Source organism: Culicoides brevitarsis, chromosome 1 (genome assembly GCF_036172545.1).
Source record: "Culicoides brevitarsis isolate CSIRO-B50_1 chromosome 1, AGI_CSIRO_Cbre_v1, whole genome shotgun sequence".
In the NCBI taxonomy this organism is placed as follows: Eukaryota; Metazoa; Arthropoda; class Insecta; order Diptera; family Ceratopogonidae; genus Culicoides; species Culicoides brevitarsis.
In genome coordinates, this window is record NC_087085.1 from 18,191,011 (window position 1) to 18,213,259 (window position 22,249).

At 30.1% G+C, this 22,249-nt stretch overlaps 2 protein-coding genes across 3 annotated transcripts in view; one reads left to right on the forward strand and one right to left on the reverse strand.

Moving 5' to 3' along the window:
* Positions 1–16,583, forward strand: part of LOC134838112 (uncharacterized) — a 40,818-nt gene extending 24,235 nt beyond the window's left edge. The window contains exons 7-11 of one of the 2 annotated variants that reach the window (XM_063853573.1): positions 7,609–7,716; positions 10,662–10,762; positions 14,588–14,679; positions 15,987–16,280; positions 16,340–16,583. In XM_063853573.1, the coding sequence (XP_063709643.1) occupies positions 7,609–7,716; positions 10,662–10,762; positions 14,588–14,679; positions 15,987–16,280; positions 16,340–16,498 (754 nt within the window). In that variant the 3' untranslated portion in view covers positions 16,499–16,583. Of the gene's footprint in view, positions 1–7,608; positions 7,717–10,661; positions 10,763–11,017; positions 11,079–14,587; positions 14,680–15,986; positions 16,281–16,339 lie in introns of those variants that run through there. The other variant, XM_063853572.1, reaches the window with a different exon arrangement.
* Positions 16,584–18,631: 2,048 nt separating this feature from the next.
* Positions 18,632–21,740, reverse strand: LOC134828119 (phosphoenolpyruvate carboxykinase [GTP]). Its single transcript, XM_063841089.1, has 2 exons — positions 21,396–21,740; positions 18,632–21,267 (listed from the first exon to the last, which is right to left on the reverse strand). Exons 1-2 carry the CDS (start codon positions 21,428–21,430, stop codon positions 19,356–19,358), a joined length of 1,947 nt encoding a protein of 648 aa, XP_063697159.1. The 5' UTR covers positions 21,431–21,740; the 3' UTR covers positions 18,632–19,355.
* Positions 21,741–22,249: the final 509 nt, after the last annotated feature.

Sequence of the window (22,249 nt, forward strand, 5' to 3'; positions counted from 1 at the left end):
ACAACACGGGATAAAAATCAAGGACGAACAAGAAAATTCCCAAGCTACGGCAAAATCTATAAAAATATATATTTTGATTACTTATCATCGTCATCATCATATTATTTTATGTACTGCAATAAGGTACATTATGATAACGTATAAAAGTGTCATTCCGGATAAAATATCCATTTAGATACAGATTACGATGCTCCTTATTTCGCCTTGTATCCTGTATCGATCGAACATTGTTTTTTTCGTTTTTTTCGATATCGCAGCAAATCCCTCTAATTTTGGATGTGAAGACGCCTGGTATTTTACTTCAAAAATAGAATTTGTTCCCTTTTCCCTGCAAAATGATTTATTTGGCTGTTTTCGGTATTTTTTAGCTTTTGTTCAAATATCAAAAAGTAAGACAACGGTGTTGCCTGTCATGTTAAATTCAGCAAGAAAGCCTCAGCAAAAAAATAAAAACATAATCTCTTAAATCCGCAAATCTTGCCATTCAGCGGAGAAAAAGCAACAGCAAAAAATCGGGACTTCTTACATTAATGGAATAATTTTTGAAAAGTAGAGTTTTTGTGTTAAAAGTGAATTATGTATTTATTTAGACCCGAACCAAGAAAAAAAAAATTGACACACATTTTTTGTGTATAAAATGAGTGAAAAAGTAAAAAGTTATGTGGGTCCCCGAAAAAAAAACGCTTGAAGGCATGCGAGCAAACTTCTCGATAAAAATTTAATTCGTGCCGCTTTTTTTTTTGGCGAAAGTTCATTTCAAAACAATGACAAACTTTTATGAGGTTGCCCGTGCCTTGTGTTGTCGCTCCTGTGCGTTGAACAGGTAGTTTGTTTTTATATTATTTTTATATCTTTTTAAGCTTCTTTCGTTGTTGTAAAATGTGTTCTCATAATTTATGTGCGCGAAATATTTCGAAACAACAACAAACTGGAAAAAAGTCAAGGTAAATTATTTTCGTTAACAACTTGGAGCAAAGTGCTTTTAAAATACTTTTTTTTTCAATTTGGTCACAGTTCGGATAAGGTGTTATACTTTATTAAGTAAAAAGGCGTTCCTAAGGGTTCAACTTAAGGGCACAAAAATTTTTTTATTGTTTTTTCCGTGTTATTGTTTGTGAAAGCTTTACGACTTTTCTCGCAAGAAAAACAATTTCTCGTCAATCGACGACGTTATAAAAATGATTGTTTACACAAGTTTATTTATATTTGCGCACTCAATAATAAACAGCAATTTACCCAACAATAATCGTAATTTATTGCAATAAATGAGTGAAACAAATATACAGTAAACGCTTGAATAGCAAACAAAAATTTTGCATTTATCACCAATTCACAAATTATTGTGGGAGCGTTGCATGTAATTACGAAATTCATGAAATAATGAAATTATATCGGCGAACGAATCACAAATAATTGAATAATGTTAATTAATATTTTATTTTATGAAGTGAAAAATTTCGAATGTGGGACGATTAAAATACTCTTAAAAATAAATCACGAAGGAAATTTTCGGCCAGCATGACACAATTAGTGCTATTTGCGTTGGATGATTAATGTTTGTCTAGACAGTATTCGTGCGCATCGCAAGTAAACAATAGAAAAAAATGTCAGAATAAAATTCTGAACAAAGAACCCACTTATGGTATTAAATTTCCTTTGAGTCAGCGTTTTTTGAACGCGTTCTAGATTTTTTTTGACGGAATATTAAGTGACAAGGCGTCTCCATTTTAAATGGAAATAATATTTGAAATATCATTCAGTCAGAAGGATTCCGCTTCACGGTTTTGTGGTTTACCGTCACTCATGTGAATGTTATAAAATATTAAAATTTAAAAAAAAAATTACAAGTTTTGAAGTAAAAGCGTATTTTTGGCTGGATTTTAAAAGAAAATTTAATTTATTTAATTTTACAAAAATCATTTTATTTTTAATTATTACCGTAATCTACATAATGCTAAGAGAATTTAAAAATCTGTTCTCTTAACGAAAATGGAAGTCAAAATTCGTTCTCTTAACATTTTTTTGTTTCAAATTCTAATTTTTGAAAATTTTTAACTAAAATATTTGAATTTTCAACTAATTTTGTACTTTTATTTATTTTAAAATTATCATTTTTGTGTCAAAAACATTTAAAAATACAACTAAAATTTGTTTAAAAAAATATTTAAAAATGTTAAAAATTTAAGAGAAATTGTTTTCTCTTAACTTCAAAATTAGCCTTCTCTTAATTTATCTACATTTTTTTGTTTCATTTGAATTTTAACGGTTTTTTTTTCTCTTAGCATTATGTAGATTACGGTATTTGTTGTAATTAATTAATTAATTTATATTTTTTTTTTCATTTTTAAATTTATTTATTTTTTAAAGTTTTTTTTTTATTTTTTAAGAAAAAAAAATATTTCACAAAACATAAATTTATTTAGTTTCGAAAAAATTAAATTCGTTTTTTCTTTTGAAATTAAAACTTAAATTATTTTAAAATTAAATTAAAAATAAATTTAAATTAAATTATTTAAATTTAAAAAAAAATAAATATATTTTTACTCATTTTTAAAATAAATCTAAATTTTTTTTTGAAAATAAATAAGTTTTTTATTCAATAAAAAAATTTTAAATTTTTAAAATAATAAATTAAAAATTTTCTAAATTTTGATAAATCAGTAAAAAGACAGAAAACAACAACCTAAAGCGATTTTTATTAAATTTTCCTAAAAAATCTCCCTTTAAATTCACAGAAATACAAATAAAAAAAATTCGTACAAAAAGCATCGCAATCAGGTCCTTTTTGTTATGTACATTTACAAAATTTTACATGTGCTCCGTTTAAATAAATTATGTATGAAATAAAATTTACACCTACTGCACACTTATTCGAATTCATGCTCTCTCTCGCTATGAGTGAATAAAATATTTAGAATTTTATATTTTTTGTGATTTTTTTAAGGCGACAATAATTTAGCCTCGTTTCAGAAAAAAAAGTTCGGCAAACGAAGTTAAACCAAAACTTTATTATTTGAACAAATCATCAAAAGTATCTCTAGATAATTCCCCAGATTTCCCAAGAATGGCATGAATAACATTTAATTCATTTTATTTTTTTTAATTAAAGCTCTAATGAAAATAAAAACAAAAAGCAGGTTTAATTTTTTTTTTCATTTAGGGACAAGAAAAAGAAAAAATAAACAAAATGAATGTTTTCATTAGAGAGAAAAAATTGTATAAAAAATAGAAAACGATAAAGAGAGACAAATGAGCAGTGGTTTACCGGTAATTCAACTCACCATATACGAAGATTTTTCATTGAAAATTCCAAAACAAAAGTCCATGAAAGGTAAAGCATTCAAAAACACTCAACCAATGACTAATGGCGCAAAATTACGTTTCCCGGTAAATTTATCTGAAAGGAATTTAATAATAAACTGCAAATAGGAAAACTTTTTTTTTCCAACCCAAGTTAAAACAATTGATGCCTTTTAATTACCAGAACTCAACTTTATCTCTATCTTCATGACAAATGTGAGTCCTTTTTAAAAGGGAAAACCTTATTTCACTCAAATAATAAAATTAATTTAAAACTTCATTATTTACTCTCGTTTCAAGCACTGAAAGTAGAGATTTTATTGTGCATGCAACAGGTGCGAAGCAACATATCCCATCTTTTGTCCTATCATCATCATCAGTAGCATGCTTAAATATTCATGATATGAGTTTTTTACGTTTAAAATAATTTCATAAAATTTTTGGGAGGTTTCTATGTGCTTTGTAGTAATTTTTTGTAAAATAAAATGTTTAAATGAGGAAAAAAGTTGTGAAACCCACGCGCTCGGATTAAAAAAAAAAAAAAAGAAAACCTTGGAATACCAGTGACACACAAAAAAAGACAAAATATTGCTAGCAACATGCTAAAAACGATGCTTCGGGGAACAATTTCCGTTTTAAGGGCAGTTAATAATTATTATGATACGATGTCATGCAGTAGCACCTGTTGCTTCGTAGAAACTTGAAAGTAGAACGGACAATGACCATAAATTTACGACGCTAATTAATTATAAATATCACTTTTGATCAAAATTTATTCGCAAAAGTTAAAAGTCACAGGACGCCACTTTATCAGAAACGATCTTTAATGTTGCCCCACCTCCTCCTCCTACGTGCCCTACGAGTTCACGAGTTCATGCTTCCGAGAAAAGCGAGACGATGCCTCATTAAGACGTCTATTAACACTCGTCGTTAGTACATTTAATTATATTAATAAAGACCTTTCATGTTCGTTTTTTTTTCGCTTCGGGATTTAATGAGATAAATGAGTTTGCGTCTATTAAATTTTTCTCGAGTCGAACGAAAATAATGAGATTATTTTTTTTTTGGACCGCTGATCGATATCGCATTACTGGGGAAAAGGAAAAAAATCGCTCCTGGAAGTCTTGTCTCGGATGACATTTCTTCAAAGAAACGTAAAAATCTTGTTTTTATCTCATTTCCGTTCGTAGGCGGCGCGTAGCAAGAAAATTTATTTCGGCAGAAGGCACTTGTTCGAATGTAATCCTCTTTCTGTATAAATACGCCATGAATTTTGTATGAAACAAATCAACTTGGTAACCATGAAAAGTAATATTTTATGCATGAATGATTGTGTACGCGTCTAAACTTTCATGATGAAAGCACACACAAACACACATAGCGCGTTAAAGAGCAATGCTGCGGGTGTGAGACGGATAATAATAATTTCATACGAAATTAGAAGATAGGTTGAAGATATTATATTTAATGAGGATAATCGGCAATGTGCGTGCAAGTAGCTGCTTCTTCTTTCAGGCATTTGATGTTCGTGTTTATTCGCGAAAAAAAATGTTTTCTATTTACCAAGAAGTGACGAGCTGTCTTGTCACTTAATATCCATTTTCGGACGTTGAAACATGCTTTTATTTACTGATGCTAATCCATTTGCAGACTACTTACTATTTACGATGTGGAAATTATGGGTAAACAAAATCGATGGTTCATGTTGAGTTTTTTGAATGTTTTACTCAGTAGTATAAAAAATTGGTGTCTCGTGCAATATTTTTCAAATAATTTTTTGTTTTCAATACTATTTAAATTTAAAAACAATTTTCAAGTTTAAAAATTTTTATCACGTATTTTTGATTATTTATTACAAATTGCTAAAAAAAAAACTCATAAAATATTTTTTTAAAAATATATAACTCTCTAAATTATTAGATTTTTCTTTAAAAAATAAAATTTAAATAATTTTATACCTAATTTTTAAATAAAAAAAATTATGCTTAAATAATTTTTTAAAAATAAATTTAATTAAAAAAAAATAAAATAATTAAATTTAATAAATTGAAAAAATAAATAAATAAATTTAAAAAAAATAAAACTACCTAATTAAAAAATTGATCAAAATTTAAAATTTTTGAAAATTTTTCCAATGTTTTTTAAAAAAACGTTTAAATATATTCTTGAAAAAACGAAATTATAAAAAAAAATAAAACTTGATTAAATTTATAATTTTTTAAAATTTTTCCAATGTTCAGTAAAAAATATTGAAAAATCGGGAAAATTTTTCAAATAAAAAAAACAGTTTTAATGAAACGAAATTATTAAAATTTTTTTATTAATTTTTATTTTTTTACTAATTTTAACCCAGTAACTTAGTTAACTTTTAAAGAACATTTAGATCAAATTATTAAGAAAAATCATTATTTTTAATCAAAATATTTTCATTTTTCAAGCCTTTTATGTTCAAACGGAACCATAAAATTTCATTTAATTTAATTTTGTTCAAAAAATTTTATTATTTGAAAGTCAGTTTGATGTCAAATATCGAAAAAGCAGCTTTCGTTCTGATAAATTTCATGAGATTTTAAATTTTCACTTAACTTTTAAAAATTTTTTTATATCAATAAGCGAGGTACCAATTTTTTATAGCATATGACTGACATGATAAAATTAGAGTAAAAAGGGCAGTCAAATATTTAAATTTCAATTTGTTTCAACATAAAATCCGACTTAAATTTATTATTTTTGAATGGGAACCTCCATAAATTTGATAGTAACCCCATTTTTTTCAATTGGATTTTTCCTCCTTTAACATCAAAATAAATTATTGCCGTCATATTTTTTTATCGAGATCCCTGTTTCAGCTTTCAGATTCAATGCCAATCGTTTTCAATAAAAACGAAATAAAATTTTTGACCTCACTCAACCACGAACGACCTTTTCCTGTCTTCTCATTTGTTGTAATTTGAATTCCCTTTTGGGATTGTCCGTTCCAGAATCTTCTCGGTACAATAAAAAGTGTGTGGGATCAAATTTCTAAATAATAAAAAAAAAGTAAGAAATAAAATCATATGAAAAAAAATTTTTACCTTTTCAACTTTTACAATAGTTTCCTTTTCATATTATTCATAAACTATAAAGTAATAAAATACCGCATTCGCCACAATTTAATCCGAGAGACGATGTGAAAAGTGTATGATAATATATGCGGAGATATGATTCAATCAAAGCACATGATTCATGATACCTTTTCTTTCGTTCTCTTTTGATTTTCCCTGACTTGCTTGCTTTTGTGCGGTTGTGCATTGTAAGCCTCAACTCCCCAGTTTATTTTGTATTCAAAGTTGATTAAAAGGTTTTCTCAGATAAATTTTATTCAATGGTGTGGTTTCTGTCTATTCATAAAACGCCCCGACTCAGGTGTATTGAACTGAATGGATCGGCTGTTAACAATGTTTTAGTTTGTGTAAAATGTAATCTTCATGCAAGGTAAAGAAAAAAAATGAATGAATTGAATATGAACAGAAGAAAGACGCATCAAATATGCATGGGAATTTAATGCAATCGTTGTAAGAAAAAGAAAGGCGGAAACGAGAAAAAAATATTTTCGAGCGAATTTCATTGTGGTTGCACTTTCAAAGTATTAAAAATGTATTTTTAAGGCGTTTTACAAGAATTTTCATAATGATGATTGAATGAAAAATTCAAATGAATTTGACGACAACGCGAAAAAAAAAGTCGAAAGGAAACTCAGAGACACCCAATTTCCTGTAGAAACGGAAGAAATATAATCTACGACTTACTTGTGAATTGATATTAAAATTTGTCTGTGATTTTCGGAGAAACATTTATCTTCATTGCTCCCTTTTTTTTCATTAGATTCAATGTTCAAAACAACGACAACAAGTTTTGTGCTTTGCTTCGAAATAAATTTACTTCACAATTGGGAATAGTTTGCATAAATTCATTAAACATCTTTCTTCTGTCTATTTTCATACATGCAGAACCATTTTTGCTTACTTTCAATAATATTTTGTACTTTACGATGCCGAGAACATTTTCCCCGAAGATCACACGACAGGCAAGATGTTCATTGAATTCCCTTTTCAGAAGTTTTTCTTCGCATATTGATAAATAAATATTGCCAAGTCATAAATAAAGGTTAATAAATGTCAAAAAGTGTGGCGGAGATGTTGAAGTTGTTTGTGTGTCGCAATGAAGAAATGAAGTCGCAGAAATTTGTCATTCAAAGTGTTTGGCATTTTTTTTTACATACATCAGCAGGTAATTTAATTACATTTTCTCCTTTTTTTCTCGTTTTAGCGCGAGTGAAAGATCTCCCTTTGATGGCTCGTGTTGCGGAGGCGGTTATGCAACAGTTGACAGTATGCCAAATTCGCCGACTGACAGTGATCCGCCACCACCGCCGAGGTAAGATGATTAATTTGTTCAATTTTAAGAAAACTTTTTACTTTTTATAATTTTTACAGTTATAAATTTTTGATTTTATTTTCTCAAAATTTATATTTACATATTTTTTATAGATCCTTTTTTTTTTTATTCCTTTGAAGGTCGTGCTTTTTTCAATGATTATTTTTTTTATAATTTTTTAAACGGAAAATTCAAATTTAAACCGAATCCCAGTGCAAATTTCAAAAATCTAATTAATCTCGTCGAGACGCACAACATTGCCATACATCACTTTTGTCCTGGGGCTCTCCAAAATTTTTTAATAATCCTTTATTTTTGAGGGGTTTTCAGTCATTCCTTTTCGTACCTCTCTCACGCCTTTCTTAATAGATATTTTGCTTCATTTAGGTCCCATTTGTGAAATCGAGGCATGATCCCAATGCAAAAAAAATTTCCCCATATAAGAGTTCGAAATTATAACGAAAAATAAACGGAAAATTCAAATTTAAACCGAATCCCAGTGCAAATTTCAAAAATCTAATGATGCAGAAATGTTTGTCTCGTCGAGACGCACAACATTGCCATACATCACTTTTGTCCTGGGGCTTCCAAAATGGACCTTACAAATGACATCTTATTATAGATTTTAGTCAATGAGGGGTTTGTCAGTACCTCTCTCACGCCTTTCCCTTTTAGAAGGTTCATTTTCTACAGGTCTTATTTTGCTTCATTTAGGTCCCATTTGTGGAATCGAGGCATGATCCCAATGCAAAAAAAATTTTCCCCATATAAGAGTTCGAAATTATAACGAAAAATAAACGGAAAATTCAAATTTAAACCGAATCCCAGTGCAAATTTCAAAAATCTAATGATGCAGAAATGTTTGTCTCGTCGAGACGCACAACATTGCCATACATCACTTTTGTCCTGGGGCTCTCCAAAATGGACCTCCCATACAAATGACACCTCTTATTATAGATTTTATTTTTTCAATGAGGGGTTTGTCATTTTCGTACCTCTCTCACGCCTTTCCCTTAATAGATAGAAGGTTCATTCCTTCTACAGGTCGTGCTTATTTTGCTTCATTTAGGTCCCATTTGTGGAATCGAGGCATGATCCCAATGCAAAAAAATTTTCCCCATATAAGAGTTCGAAATTATAACGAAAAATAAACGGAAAATTCAAATTTAAACCGAATCCCAGTGCAAATTTCAAAAATCTAATGATGCAGAAATGTTTGTCTCGTCGAGACGCACAACATTGCCATACATCACTTTTGTCCTGGGGTTCTCTAAAATGGACCTCCCATACAAATGACACCTCTTATTATAGATCCTTTATATTTAGTCAATGAGGGGTTTGTCAGTCGTTTCGTACCTCTCTCACGCGAAGGTTCAAAAATTTTTATTTTGCTTAAGGTCCCAAAATATTAAAAATGCAAAAAAATTTTCCCCATATAAGGGTTCGAAATTATAACGAAAAATAAACGGAAAATTCAAACCGAATCCCAGTGCAAATTTCAAAAATCTAATGATGCAGAAATGTTTGTCTCGTCGAGACGCACAACATTTCCATACATCACTTTTGTCCTGGGGCTCTCCAAAATGGACCTCCCATACAAATGACACCTTTTATTATAATTAATTTAGTCTACCTCTCTCACGCCTTTCCCTTAATAGATAGAAGGTTCATTCCTTCTACAGGTCGTGCTTATTTTGCTTCATTTAGGTCCCATTTGTGGAATCGAGGCATGATCCCAATGCAGAAAAAATTTTCCCCATATAAGAGTTCGAAATTATAACGAAAAATAAACGGAAAATTCAAATTTTTGCAAATTTCAAAAAAATGATGCAGAAATGTTTTTTCGAGACGCACAACATTGCCATACATCACTTTTGTCCTTTTGGAAAATTAAAAATTAAATATTTTATTAAAAAAATATTTTTAAAAAAAATATTTATCTTAAAAATAATTAATTTTTAAAAAAATTATTAAAAAAAATATATTAAAAAAATATATTAGAAAATATATATAAAAAATATGTTATATTTTAGTTAAGTTAAAAATAGTAAAAAATTTTTTTAATTTTTAAACAAATTTATTTTTAAATAAAAATACAAAATTTTTGACAACAAAAATTTTAATATAAAGGATTTATTTCAGAATAATTATTAATACTGACGTACACTGAAATAAATCCTTTATATTCAAATATAACTTTATTTACTTGGCAATTTCTTCGACTTTGTTACCACAAGGCTCTTGTTTATTCCTTTTTAGTTCGCTTTTTTGCTATATTTTTTTTTTTTGCTTTTTTTTTACTATTTTTAACTTGACGAATATAAATGATCTATTTTTGAAGTTGAAAACTTCTTATATAACATATTTTTTTTTTTTTCTTAATTTATTTTTTTTTGAATTAAAAAAAGTTTGAAACAAATTAATTATTTTAAATTTTTAAAAAAATATTTTCATTTTAAAAAAAATTAAATTTTATTTTAATAAATTTTATTTTTCATTTTTCTAAACATTTTTTTTTTCTAAAAATGTTTTTTCTTTAAATTATTAATTTTTCATATTTTTAAAAATAAACTTTTTAAAGAGATGACATTGAAATTTTTACCAAGATTCAATGACAAAGCACAACACTTCCATTGCCTTTTCTGTTCAATTACACCTCGATCAGATTTTAATTATCAAGTGTGTCACATTTGTGTGTTAATCTAATCATTTCACTAAATTAAACCCATTACACATGTGGCAACACCCAATAGAGACATATTTGCAGAAATTAAACTTTGTTTATCAGTTCAATCTGTTTCACGTTCAAATAAATAATTTATAATGTGAATGTGATTTGGGAATCCATTTTTCCAATTGACTAAGCATTCAATGGACACACAAATCTGTCATTGTGGACCATTTTTTCTCTCTTTTTTTAATAATATTTTTTTTTCGTTCAACAGATACCGCGTCGTAATGCTCGGCGATTCAGGTTGTGGAAAGACTGCCCTCGTATCGCAATTTATGACCTCCGAGTACATGCACACGTATGACGCTAGCTTAGGTAAGTCCGCGCCAGTCACTTTTAACAATGTTTACATGCGATGTAAATGTTTGCACCTTTTATATGCTCTTAATGAATATCTAATAATAGGAAGCACTTGATTGGAATTTATTATACTTGAACTATTTTTTAATGTTATCTCATCGTTTATTATGTTTTGTTCGTTATTTTCAATTTTTCTTTACACAACGATGAAAAAAAAATAGAAACAAAACACCGGAAATTTTATTAATTTTTTTTTCTTTTTCAATATAGATTATTGTTACTGTAAATTCAGTTTGGAGCAGCGTTTAATTTAATTTTATATTTTTGCCATGAAATTTGAATCCTTGTTGGGGGTCACCATCCGATTTTATGAAAAAAAATTATAATTGATGGACGAGAAAAAACTTTTCATCACAAAAAAAAGATGTCAAAAAAATTCCACTAATGAACTTTGATATTTTTCACCCAATTTTTTGTTAAGCTTCGATCGATTCTCGATTTTTTCCAACCAACGCATCCACAAATTTACGTGACTTTCATTATATTAGTGCCTTGTTTATTTATGCAATCAGTTAATTAAGTCACGGCTTTTTTGCGAAAAAAAAAGTGCGAATTCACACAAAAAAAAATTACAAAAACAAACAAAGGACACCTCAATAGCGGCATCCATCGCCAGAATGAATAGGCGTAAAAAATCACATAAAAGTGAATGAAAACGAAGAACACAAAAAAATGTTTGTTCAAAAGATTTTATCATTAAATGAATGAACGAGTTTTTCCTTTTTTTTTGCTGTTGTTTTATTCTTACTTCGAGTTTGCTTCGAGTAAAGAAAAAAGTTTATAAAAAAAAAATGGAAAAACCATGACCGATTTAATTGATATCCCTACTAACGGAGGAGTTGCATTACAATTTAATTGTCAGTATATAAGTTTTTGTTCCTCCGTGCTTTTGTTTGGAAAAGATAAGCATCGTGCCTGATGTAAAAAAATTTAATACATAAGTTGTATATAAGCGTATTAAATTAAAAAAGTTTTTCCTTTCACTTTTTTTTTTTTTGCATAAAAGCTTAACGTCCTTAAATATTTATAATACGATTTTGATTGATTTTTTGCGTTTCTCGTCTGAATATTCAAATATGTTGTTTTTCATGATGGGAATTTTTTCCCTTTTTTTCGTTATTGAAATATTTTTGAATTCGTGGAAGCGAGTTAACATGCCTTTTGTCGGGTAGGTTCATAAAATATTTTTGAAATGTTTTCCTAGAAATAATAATTTTTATTAAATATTTTTACTAAAAATAATTAATATTAAAAATAATAAAAAAAAAAACGTTCTTGTCAAAACTTAAAAAAAAATAAATTTAATTATTTTTTTTAATTTTAAAAATAAATTTGTAAAAAAATTTAAATAAATTAATATTTTTTAAATAAATTTTCAATTTTTTTAAATAAATTTTTAAATTTTTTTAAATAAATTTTTAAAATTTTATTCTATCGTTAAAAAAAATAAATTTACCTCAGAAAATTTTCCATAAGTACCTATTATCCATCAGAATGTTCAGATAAATTGCCATCATTTAAAGTCCAGTTTAGCACATAGAAGTTGCATTAAATTCTATTTATAAAAATAAATAAAACGCCACTTGAGTGGTTTCTTCTAAGGACATCAAATAAAAATTTTATAAAAAAATGCTTTATTTTCTCCATAAATTGCACCTTTTAACGTCTCTTTTTTTATTATTATGCTTTTCTTGTAAGTTCACATTCAATTTTACATCGTCTCAAATTGCTTCTAAAAATAAATCCTCATTTATCTTTTTTTCTGATCTTTCGTTCTTGTTGTCACAGCAGCAGGTCCTAGACATTCTAACTATACGCAAGAAAATAAATTTTACCTTTGAGATGTTTCTGAGAAAAAAAAAACAACAAAATTTTGTCTCCTGCTTTCAACTCCAAAGAAAAATTCAAAAATAAACAGGATTTTTCATACGGGAGCTCTCTCGCATACAAATTTCAATATCAAAAAAAAAATTGCTAGCTAAAACAGTAACGAGAGTGAATCCCGCTAAATCTGCAATATTATAATAAAAATTTATGTTTTTATATTATTTTATTGTGGATGATTACTTACTTAGACGTTTATTTACTTTTATTTTTCTCCCGAGTAGTTTTGTGTGTTTTTGTCGTACTTTGTAAGAGAAACAAAACGAAAAAAATAAATAAAAAGGAGAAAAAAATTTATAAAGAAGTAAAATTGATCATCACAGCCAATTTATCGCTAGCTTAAATTTTATTTCAATTGAATTAGTGAAAGGTGAGTGGCTGTGTAAGTCTGAGGTACTCCAACAAAAAAAGCGGAATTTATTTGGGTTCAATTTTATTTTCCGATATAGAAGCACGAAAATAATTAGCCAAGAGCTGTGCAATCTCTTCCCACACTTTTTTTACACTCGCGTATCAAAAGTCACCCGGCAGCTGTTTTTTGCCACAATATTTCTGTGGGTGTTCATCTGTATGAGCATTGTTTTATAAATAAAATAAAATAAAATAATTCATATCGGAAAATGTGAGTTTTATGAATGAATTTCCGATTTTAGCTCGTGTGCGTGCGTGTGTTTGGAAGGCGGATATCACGCGTTTCGCCCGCATGTTCATGTGCGTGAAATTAAGCGGTAATAACGGTTTTGATGAATATCCTTTTTCACAGAAATTTTTTTCCCGCACAAGCTCGTTGCATTATGTGAAATTGCTGTGGGCGACGTGAATATTCTCGTTAAAGGATTGAGCTGATGGATTTGTGACACAAAAAATTTGCTTTTTTCTCTTAAAGTACGAGAAACTCGATTGAATACCCCATATTTTTTTATTTATTTTGCTGAAAGCATATTTTTCGTATTGTTTGATCATCTTTTCTACTTTTGGCGCCAAAATTTGAAAAAAAAAATAATTGAGAGATATGTACCTTCAAAGTTTGGATTTTTGAAGCAAACTCAAATATATGATGATAATTGACCATAGTATACTTCAAAAATGCCCTCAATTATACAAACTTCAAAGGTTCTTCGACATCTACAATGATTTTAAATTTTGGCGCCAAAAATTCAAAAATGATTTAAAATGATGAGTCGAGTCTCTCATACTATCAAAAATAAATAAGCGCATTTTCTCTCTTTTAGTCATTATTTTATTAAAATTTAAGTAAAAAAAACTATACTTTAAGATTTATAAGTTTCTTTCACCATCTATCGATACCAACTTTATTTATCTTTTTTCTCTTCTTTTTTTCCATAATGTCAAATAAAAAATAAAACTTGGTTGTTGGTCCGTGCCTCGTAACTACTCTTCAATATTTTCAAACAAACCAAACAAAAAATTGTCTTCTACTTTGCATGACTGTTGTAAAACAAAAATAAAACACAATCACACAATATGTTGTCGCATGTTGTTGCATAGATTCAGATGATGATTTTAATAAAAAGCTGGATGAAGAGGAAACTTCTCGACGTCCAAAGAAGACAAGTATGAGCTTTATTTCATTTTTTCCTTTATATTTCATATAATTTTTTTTTTGTTACCAAATATTTTATTTATTTTCATTTTATAGATTGATTTTTTTTTTCGTTTCGTTGTTGTCACAAATCGTAGGAAATAAGTTGTTGCCTTTTATTTCTTTTTTTGTGTCTTTTTGTGTCTCGTTCTGTAGATTTTTTTGTTCGATATTATTTCATTTTATTTTTCGTAGATGTATATGTCTAATAAAATAAATTTCTTTTGGGAAAAAACATGGAAAAATCACACACCTTTCGTTTTTTCTTCTATTTTTTTTATCAACACACACAGATGACGAATTCGGCGAAAAGACTGTCAGTATATTATTGGATGGAGAGGAATCTGAAATGATTTTTATTGATCATCCAACTGTCGAAATGAGTGTAAGTATCACTTCATAACATCAAATATAAAGCGCATTACGTTTTCAGCTCGATTTTCCAATTTTTTTAAGATTTTTTTTCTGTCACAAAAATATTTTTTTGGAAATGGTTTTTTTTATGATTATGGAAAAATCGAAACCGTTGAGTAGATATAAAAGTTTAGAGATTTAAAGATTTGAGAACAAAAATTTGGAGATTTTACGACATTTTTGAGATATTTTTATTTTAAATTGTATAAAAAAACTCAATTTAAATGCAAAATATTGTATATGGATGGAAAAAGGATTTAATTTTTGATAAAATAAGATCACTTTCAACATATTTTGGTCAAGACTTTGAATTTTTAGGACTCAATAAGTACTCATATTTGATGAAAATTATCTTATTTTATCGAAAATTGTGTCCTTTTTATAAAAAAAAAAATAAAAATTTGCATTTTTTTTAAACAATACGAAACTCTATAACCTTGAAAATGCCCTAAAATCTACAATATTTGAAGATCCATATCTTCTCAATGGTTTCGATTTTTTTTCATGATCTTTCAAACAAAAAATTCGACTTGTGACAAAAAAAAATCTTCAATAAAATAAATTCATAGTTAATAAATAATGGAAAGAACTTTGTGCATTATCGCGCTACTTCTCATTATTTATTAAAGAGGTCGTCTAATATCGTTCATTCAACTCCAAACGCAACGAGACGTTCCGTCGTTGAAATATTGATAACGTCGTCGCGCAGAATATCTGCTTCAATCAAATGTTAAATTTAAATTCCGTTAGATTACGGCAGTCTGCCTCCAAGTAAAAAAAAAGGGCGAAGAAAAATCTAAAAACGGAAGACAAGAGAGAAAGATTAATCAATCACTTCTGTGTGTCGCTAATAGTATGTCATATACCTCCTATTGACGACATGAGTCTGGCAAATTTGTTGACAGTACAGGAAAAAAAGTGATTGCATGTCTTTCGTTCCTCAGAATTTTTTTTTTTGTTCGTTTTCCCGATGTTCGCATGGAATATTAATCAAGTTTTTACGGTCACCTGTTCACCTTACCTTTGATTTTTTTTAAATGATAAATGGAGACGTCTGGTCCTCTTGGGCAGCAAAATGCGTGTTGTGTCAGGAAAAAGTATAATTTACCGTTTTCCACAAAACTGGAACTCAACAGGCAAAAAGCAATTTATTCACATGTCAGTCAAAGCAGCCTCTTCTGAATTGTGTTCTTGGCACTACAAAAAAAAAATACGAGAGAGAATAAATAAAACGGCACATGCTAGAGCAACATACTAATAAATTTGTATCTTTTACAGGTGGAAAACTCCCTTTCCACGTACGAGCCACATGCGTGCGTAATTGTTTACAGTGTCGTACAACGGAGCTCGTTTCACGTTGCCGAAGAAATATTGAATTATCTCTGGCGCGAGAACATTTCTAAAGAAAAAGCTGTGATTTTGGTAGGAAATAAGGCAGATCTCGCACGGTCTCGTGTCATATCGACATCCGAAGGCAAGAACTTGGCACAGTCACGTGACGCAAAATTCATTGAAACATCATCCGGCATCCAACACAATGTGGATGAATTGCTTGTGGGCGTACTTAAACAGGTAAAAAAATGAGAATTGAAAAAAATTTCAATTTCTTACATTTGTTTTCCTCATTTCAGATACGTTTGAAAGAAACACGTGAGAAAAAAGCGAGTGCCAGTAAAATGAGAAGCTCAAAAACACATCTCTCGTTGCATCTGGCAAAGGAAATTTTGCAAAAAATTGGACTTACCGACATCTCCAAGTCGAAATCCTGTGAGAATCTGCATGTTTTATAAGATAAGGGGAAATTTTGCTCATTTTTCCTAATGAAGCAAAATAAAAACAAAAACAAGAACAAAGACCATGGCTCGACGCCGTCAAATCTCAATGAAAAGGGCCGCCAACAAAAATCGTCCTCCGTTAAAATCAAAAATCCAAAAGACAAAAAGAAACAAAACAAGGTCGTGCGACTCCAAACATGTCCCACAATTCAAACAACGCAATTTTAAAATTGCTTTGCGAAAATTGATCAATTGTCAATTACTTACTTTACTTGGTAAGAATCTTTAAAGCATCACTTTTTATAAAAAAAAAATTTCTTGAAGAATTTATCATCTTCCCTCGTTCGTTATCAATGTCATTAAAATTAAATAATAAGTCGTAACTCTTGTCCTCGTAGAGTTCACCTAGATGTAAAAAAAAATAAATCGTGTGTAGTAGACGTCAAATAATAGTGACAGCCGTTCTGTCCTTACATAAAAAAAAAATGAAAAACCAAACTATATAATAATATAAAGTAGACTACCGGCCTAATATTTAACACAGATGTTGATCGGTGTGGATGAACAAATATATCCCCATTTACAGTTCACAGAAAACGCAAATCCAATGATTTTTTGACATTTTTTGGTCCGATGCTGGCATCAGACAGCCAAATCCACACTCAATATATATATGGCATTTATTTGCTCTCAGGAGTAAAGAATTTGTTATTTTTAAGTGATGTTAACAGGTAAGTCTCACACTTGATTACGCTATATAAAATTTTTCCGAACATTCTTTTCCACATACTCAAACTGATTACATTCCTGAAAAATTTGAGCTGACGTTAAATATAATGAAAAATATGGTAATGATGTAGATTTTTTTATAAAACCACCCGGTTTTCCATTAAAACAAATTCCTCAAAACTAACAAACAACATTTATACTGTTAAACCACTGCAAATGTAGTTTAATTAAATTTTGTGTTATTATTTGTTGTTAAAGTACTTAAAATACATAAATATATGGATATACAATAAAATAAATCTCTGCATGAAAAGTTTCCTATATATGAGAAAATTACAGGGCGTTCTGACAAAACCGTAAAAATATGTAGCGTAAAATAATTTTTTTTTTCATTGAGTTTTATTAACATTCAAAAGCAATTACTTTGTAGGAAAAAAAACTCGGATGTCATAAAACAAACCACGCGCTCAGAAAATGAACAAAAGTATAACAACAACACATCAGAAAATTCATTTAAAAATTTGTTGTGGTGAAAATTAAATTGAAACAGAAATTTATCATGTGCAGGAAAATTAAAATGTAATTATTTGACGGTGAAAAATTAAGCTCGTGTACGTTATCTTTTGCTTACGGAGAAATATTTTTTTAGTTAATTTATTTCCTTTCTGTTTTTCAATTTAATTTCAAACTACAGAAACAAAAAAAAAGAAATTAAGGTAATTAAGTAGTATTAAATAAAAAAATAAAAGCTAATATTACGATTTAAAAAAAATAAAATTGATGTAATAATAATAATTGTCATCTGTTGACAAAGTATTAATTATAAAATATTAAAAGAAAAATCTAAATGAGATATATAAGACTTGTGTAGTTAATCGATGGAAATATTTAAAAAAAAGAGGTATTAAAAATATTATACATTTTAAGGAATTTAAATCGTGTTAAGAAAAAAAATATAAGTCTAGTCTATTTTTCTACTTGTACTATTTACAATTGTAAAATTATATTATATGGAATATTTTGAATGGAACTGATACTTCTTTCGCCTCCTATGAAAAAATAATAATAAATAATAATCAAAAAGTTATACGAAATTATTGATTCTCTTTCGAAATTCCCGCACAATGCTTTTTAAAATTTTTAATAAAGCAAAATTGTAATTAATATAATACAAAAAGATAATAGATAGACTTTGCTTGCTCATTCATACTTGATTTTTCTAATAACAATAAATTAACCTGATATGGATCAAGAAAAAAAATCCAATTAAAATGGGAGAAATTGCGTGAAAGAAGAAAATCAGAATAGCGGAAACCTTTTACGGAAGTGAGTTGGTTACTTAAAAAAAATAGGATATTGGAAAAAAGAAGAGGAATGTTATAATATTATGATTATATTAATAAAATGAACTTAAAAAATACTTTTTTTCAAAAGCTACAAGATTCGAGTTTCATTTCATAATCAGTTCATGATGACGGCAATACGGTAAGACGTTAGGTAATTGAATGAATGCACACACCTTGAAAATAAATATTATGAGGTGTAAAGTCTACTTTCTGTCCTTCGTTTCTCCAAATGTCGTGTGCAAGTCGATCGTTGATAACCTCAATGATCGTCATCGACTTGTGTATTGCGTTTGTAAATTTCTTTCATTGCAATCTCAGTACATAGATGTCGTCAGTTGTATGGGACAATGTAAACTTGACAACAAGTTGTTTTCTCAGTTGTTGTTTGCTGATTTGGTAATTGTTTTCGAGTGCTTTGCAACAATTGTAATAATAATAAAAGATTTGATTTATAAAAATTATTATAGCATTGTTTTTATTTTCTCTTAAAGAATATCTATCGGTATAAAAAGGGGACTTAACATAGTTTCTAACTATTCACTAAAGGAAATACTAATCTACAATCTACTAATTATTGTATACTACTTGATGATATAGAGGGGGATTAGTTGCAAAAGTAATAAACAAGTCTGGAGTACATGGCCAGTGAACTTTAAACTTGTTTGTGAGAATATAGGTAATGAGAGTTAATAGAGCTTTATGAACAAAAATTAAAACTTTTTGACATCAATAATATTAGGAGTGTGTACACATGAGGGAAATACTTTATAGTCTATTGCGTGTGATTTATGAACTAATTAAAGCTTTTGTACGCGAGTCTTCAACTTTTTCAACTCTTCGGCGATTTCTGTGGGTAAATCTGTGTTAATTTGATCTTCAAAGTATTTCTCAATAGCTTTTGTCTCTTCGATCCAGAAGTCCTTTGGCAAGGAGAACAACTCCTCCATATTGACTTGTGTTTCCAGACCATCGAGACGCAAAGACCCGTCTGTGGGAATTCGGCCAATTGCGCATTCTTTGAAAGCTTCATCGTGACCCGTTACACGAGCCATAATCCAGTCAAGAACACGCAAATTATCGCCATATCCGGGCCACATAAAGTTACCGTTCTTATCCTTGCGGAACCAGTTGACATGGAAGACCTTTGGTGGCTCAGCTCCCAATTCTTTAGCGCGTTTTTCCATGCTAAGCCAGTGGGAGAGATAATGACCAAAGTTGTAACCGAAGAAGGGACGCATAGCAAACGGATCGTGCATGATAACCTTTGCTTTGTGTTCGGCAGCAGCAGTTGCTTCCGAACGGAGAGCAGCACCAATAAATACACCGTGAGTCCAGTTGTTTGCCTCATAAATGAGTGGCACGCCTTGGGGACGACGACCTCCGAACAAGATGGCGCTGATTGGAACACCTTTTGGATCTTCCCATGCGGAATCGATGATGGGGCATTGAGAAGCTGGTGTGCAGAAACGCGAGTTGGGATGAGCAGCTGGAGTTTTTGATTTTCCCAATTCCCATGGGTTGCCAAGCCAATCGGTGATTTTGACATCCTTGGGAATTTCCTTTTCCAAACCTTCCCAGAAAACGCCGCCATCGGATGTGTAAGCAACATTTGTGAAAATTGTGTTTTTGTAGACAGTTTTCATGGCATTTGGATTTGTTGCCATCGAAGTTCCGGGAGCGACACCGAAGAAGCCATTTTCTGGGTTGATCGCACGAAGTTGACCTTTCTCGTCAAAACGCATCCAAGCAATATCATCTCCGACACATTCGACTTTGTAACCGGGCAACGATGGTGTCAACATGGCAAGATTTGTCTTTCCGCAAGCAGATGGGAATGCAGCAGTCAAGTATTTTTTAACGCCATCGGGATTGGTGATACCCAAGATTAACATATGTTCTGCCAACCAGCCTTCGCGTTGACCAATAACGCTGCCAATACGCAAAGCGAAGCATTTTTTACCCAAAATTGAGTTGCCACCATAACCAGAGCCATAAGACACAATTTCATTGAGTTCTGGTTTGTGCAAAATGATGACACGTTCAGGATCGCAAGGCCATGAAGGAACAACAATTTTACCATCAGCTGGCATACCAACGGAATGCAAACACTTGATAAAGTCATCAGTTTCGGCAATTTTGTCCATCACGTGTTGTCCCATGCGCGTCATAATTCTCATGCTGCAAACCACGTATGGCGAATCGGTGATTTCAATACCGTATTTGGCCAAGGGAGATCCAACGGGACCCATGGAGAAGGGAACAACGTACATTGTGCGACCTTTCATGCAGCCAGGGAAACGAGCCTTGATCTCCTTGTTGTAGTCACTTGGAGAAATCCAGTTACCAAGAGCACCAGTAGCACCATTTTTAGGCAATGGAATTGTATCTTCGCGCTTGTCAGTGCAAATGAAGGTACGCGACTCGACACGAGCAACATCGCGTGGATCGGTGCGAGCTAACCAGCAGTTTTCGTACTTGGGCAATGGGATGACGGTCTTTTGCTCGAGCATGATTTTCGTGAGCAAGGAATTTTCGCGATCGCTTCCATCGCAAATTTGGATTTTCTCGGGTTGGCACAAAAGAGCAGATTCCTCGACAAATGCGCGGACCTTGGGCGACAACTTGCTAATATCCCCTTGGCTGATGGAATAGCCACGGATGTGGTTAAGGAGGTTCGTCTTAGCGAAATGTCCAACGTTAGACAATGTTCTGTAATGAAACAAAAAATGCAAAAAAAAATCGTTACTAAATGGAATAATAACAAAGCGAACGTTAAAAAATGCATGTTCAAACAAACGACGAAAGTTGCATCATCAAATTGCATTGAAAACACTTACGGTGCATTGTATGATTGTTCGATGATTTCAGGCATTTTTATTGTTTGAAGTATGTCTCTTCTTCACAAAAATTTAATATTTATTTTTTTTATAAGCGTAATAAGTTTCAAAGGAATTAAACTAGACAAATTTTTTACTTTTATTTAGTCAGGTACGATAATCACAAAATTTTAACGAATTAATTTTTCGAAAAAACAATAACTCATTTAAACAAATTAATTAAAAAAATTGAATTGAACACTTTTCACTAAATTCTTCGTTAAAATCAAATGTATTGTGATAATAATCGTTTTCTGTTTTTAAAATTTGTCTTCCTTTGTCACTTTTCATTCTCTGTTTCCAAGAGCTGAATAAGAACTGATGAATTATTTTGTGGTGTGCTTCGCTTTATATTCGAAAACCGGATCGCACGCTGTATGCGATGTCACACTACGACAGATGATTGGCTGCATACGAGAATACTGGGGGCTTGGCAAACACAAACAATGATAAGCTGTATCGACGATCGACGTGTATGATCAACTGATCTCGTACGAGGTTCAATGTAACTCGCTATACGATCGTCTATCGATGCACGTTCATTTCAAAAAGTATTAAAAAAATATAAACTTTGCTTCTCATACACAAAATGTTTTGGTGGCGTTTTGTTATTATTTTGATTTTTTATTGCGGATCTCGTTTTTTATGTCTATAAAATATTTTTTTCGTTGTTGATAACGCGGCCAAAATAAAATTCAACAACCTTTCCACTGAAGCTGACCGTTGTTTTAGACTTTAGAACATTTTATTGGAGACGTGCCTCACTGATAGCAAAAAAAATAGCAATAAAATGTCTATAAAAATATTTCGTCAAC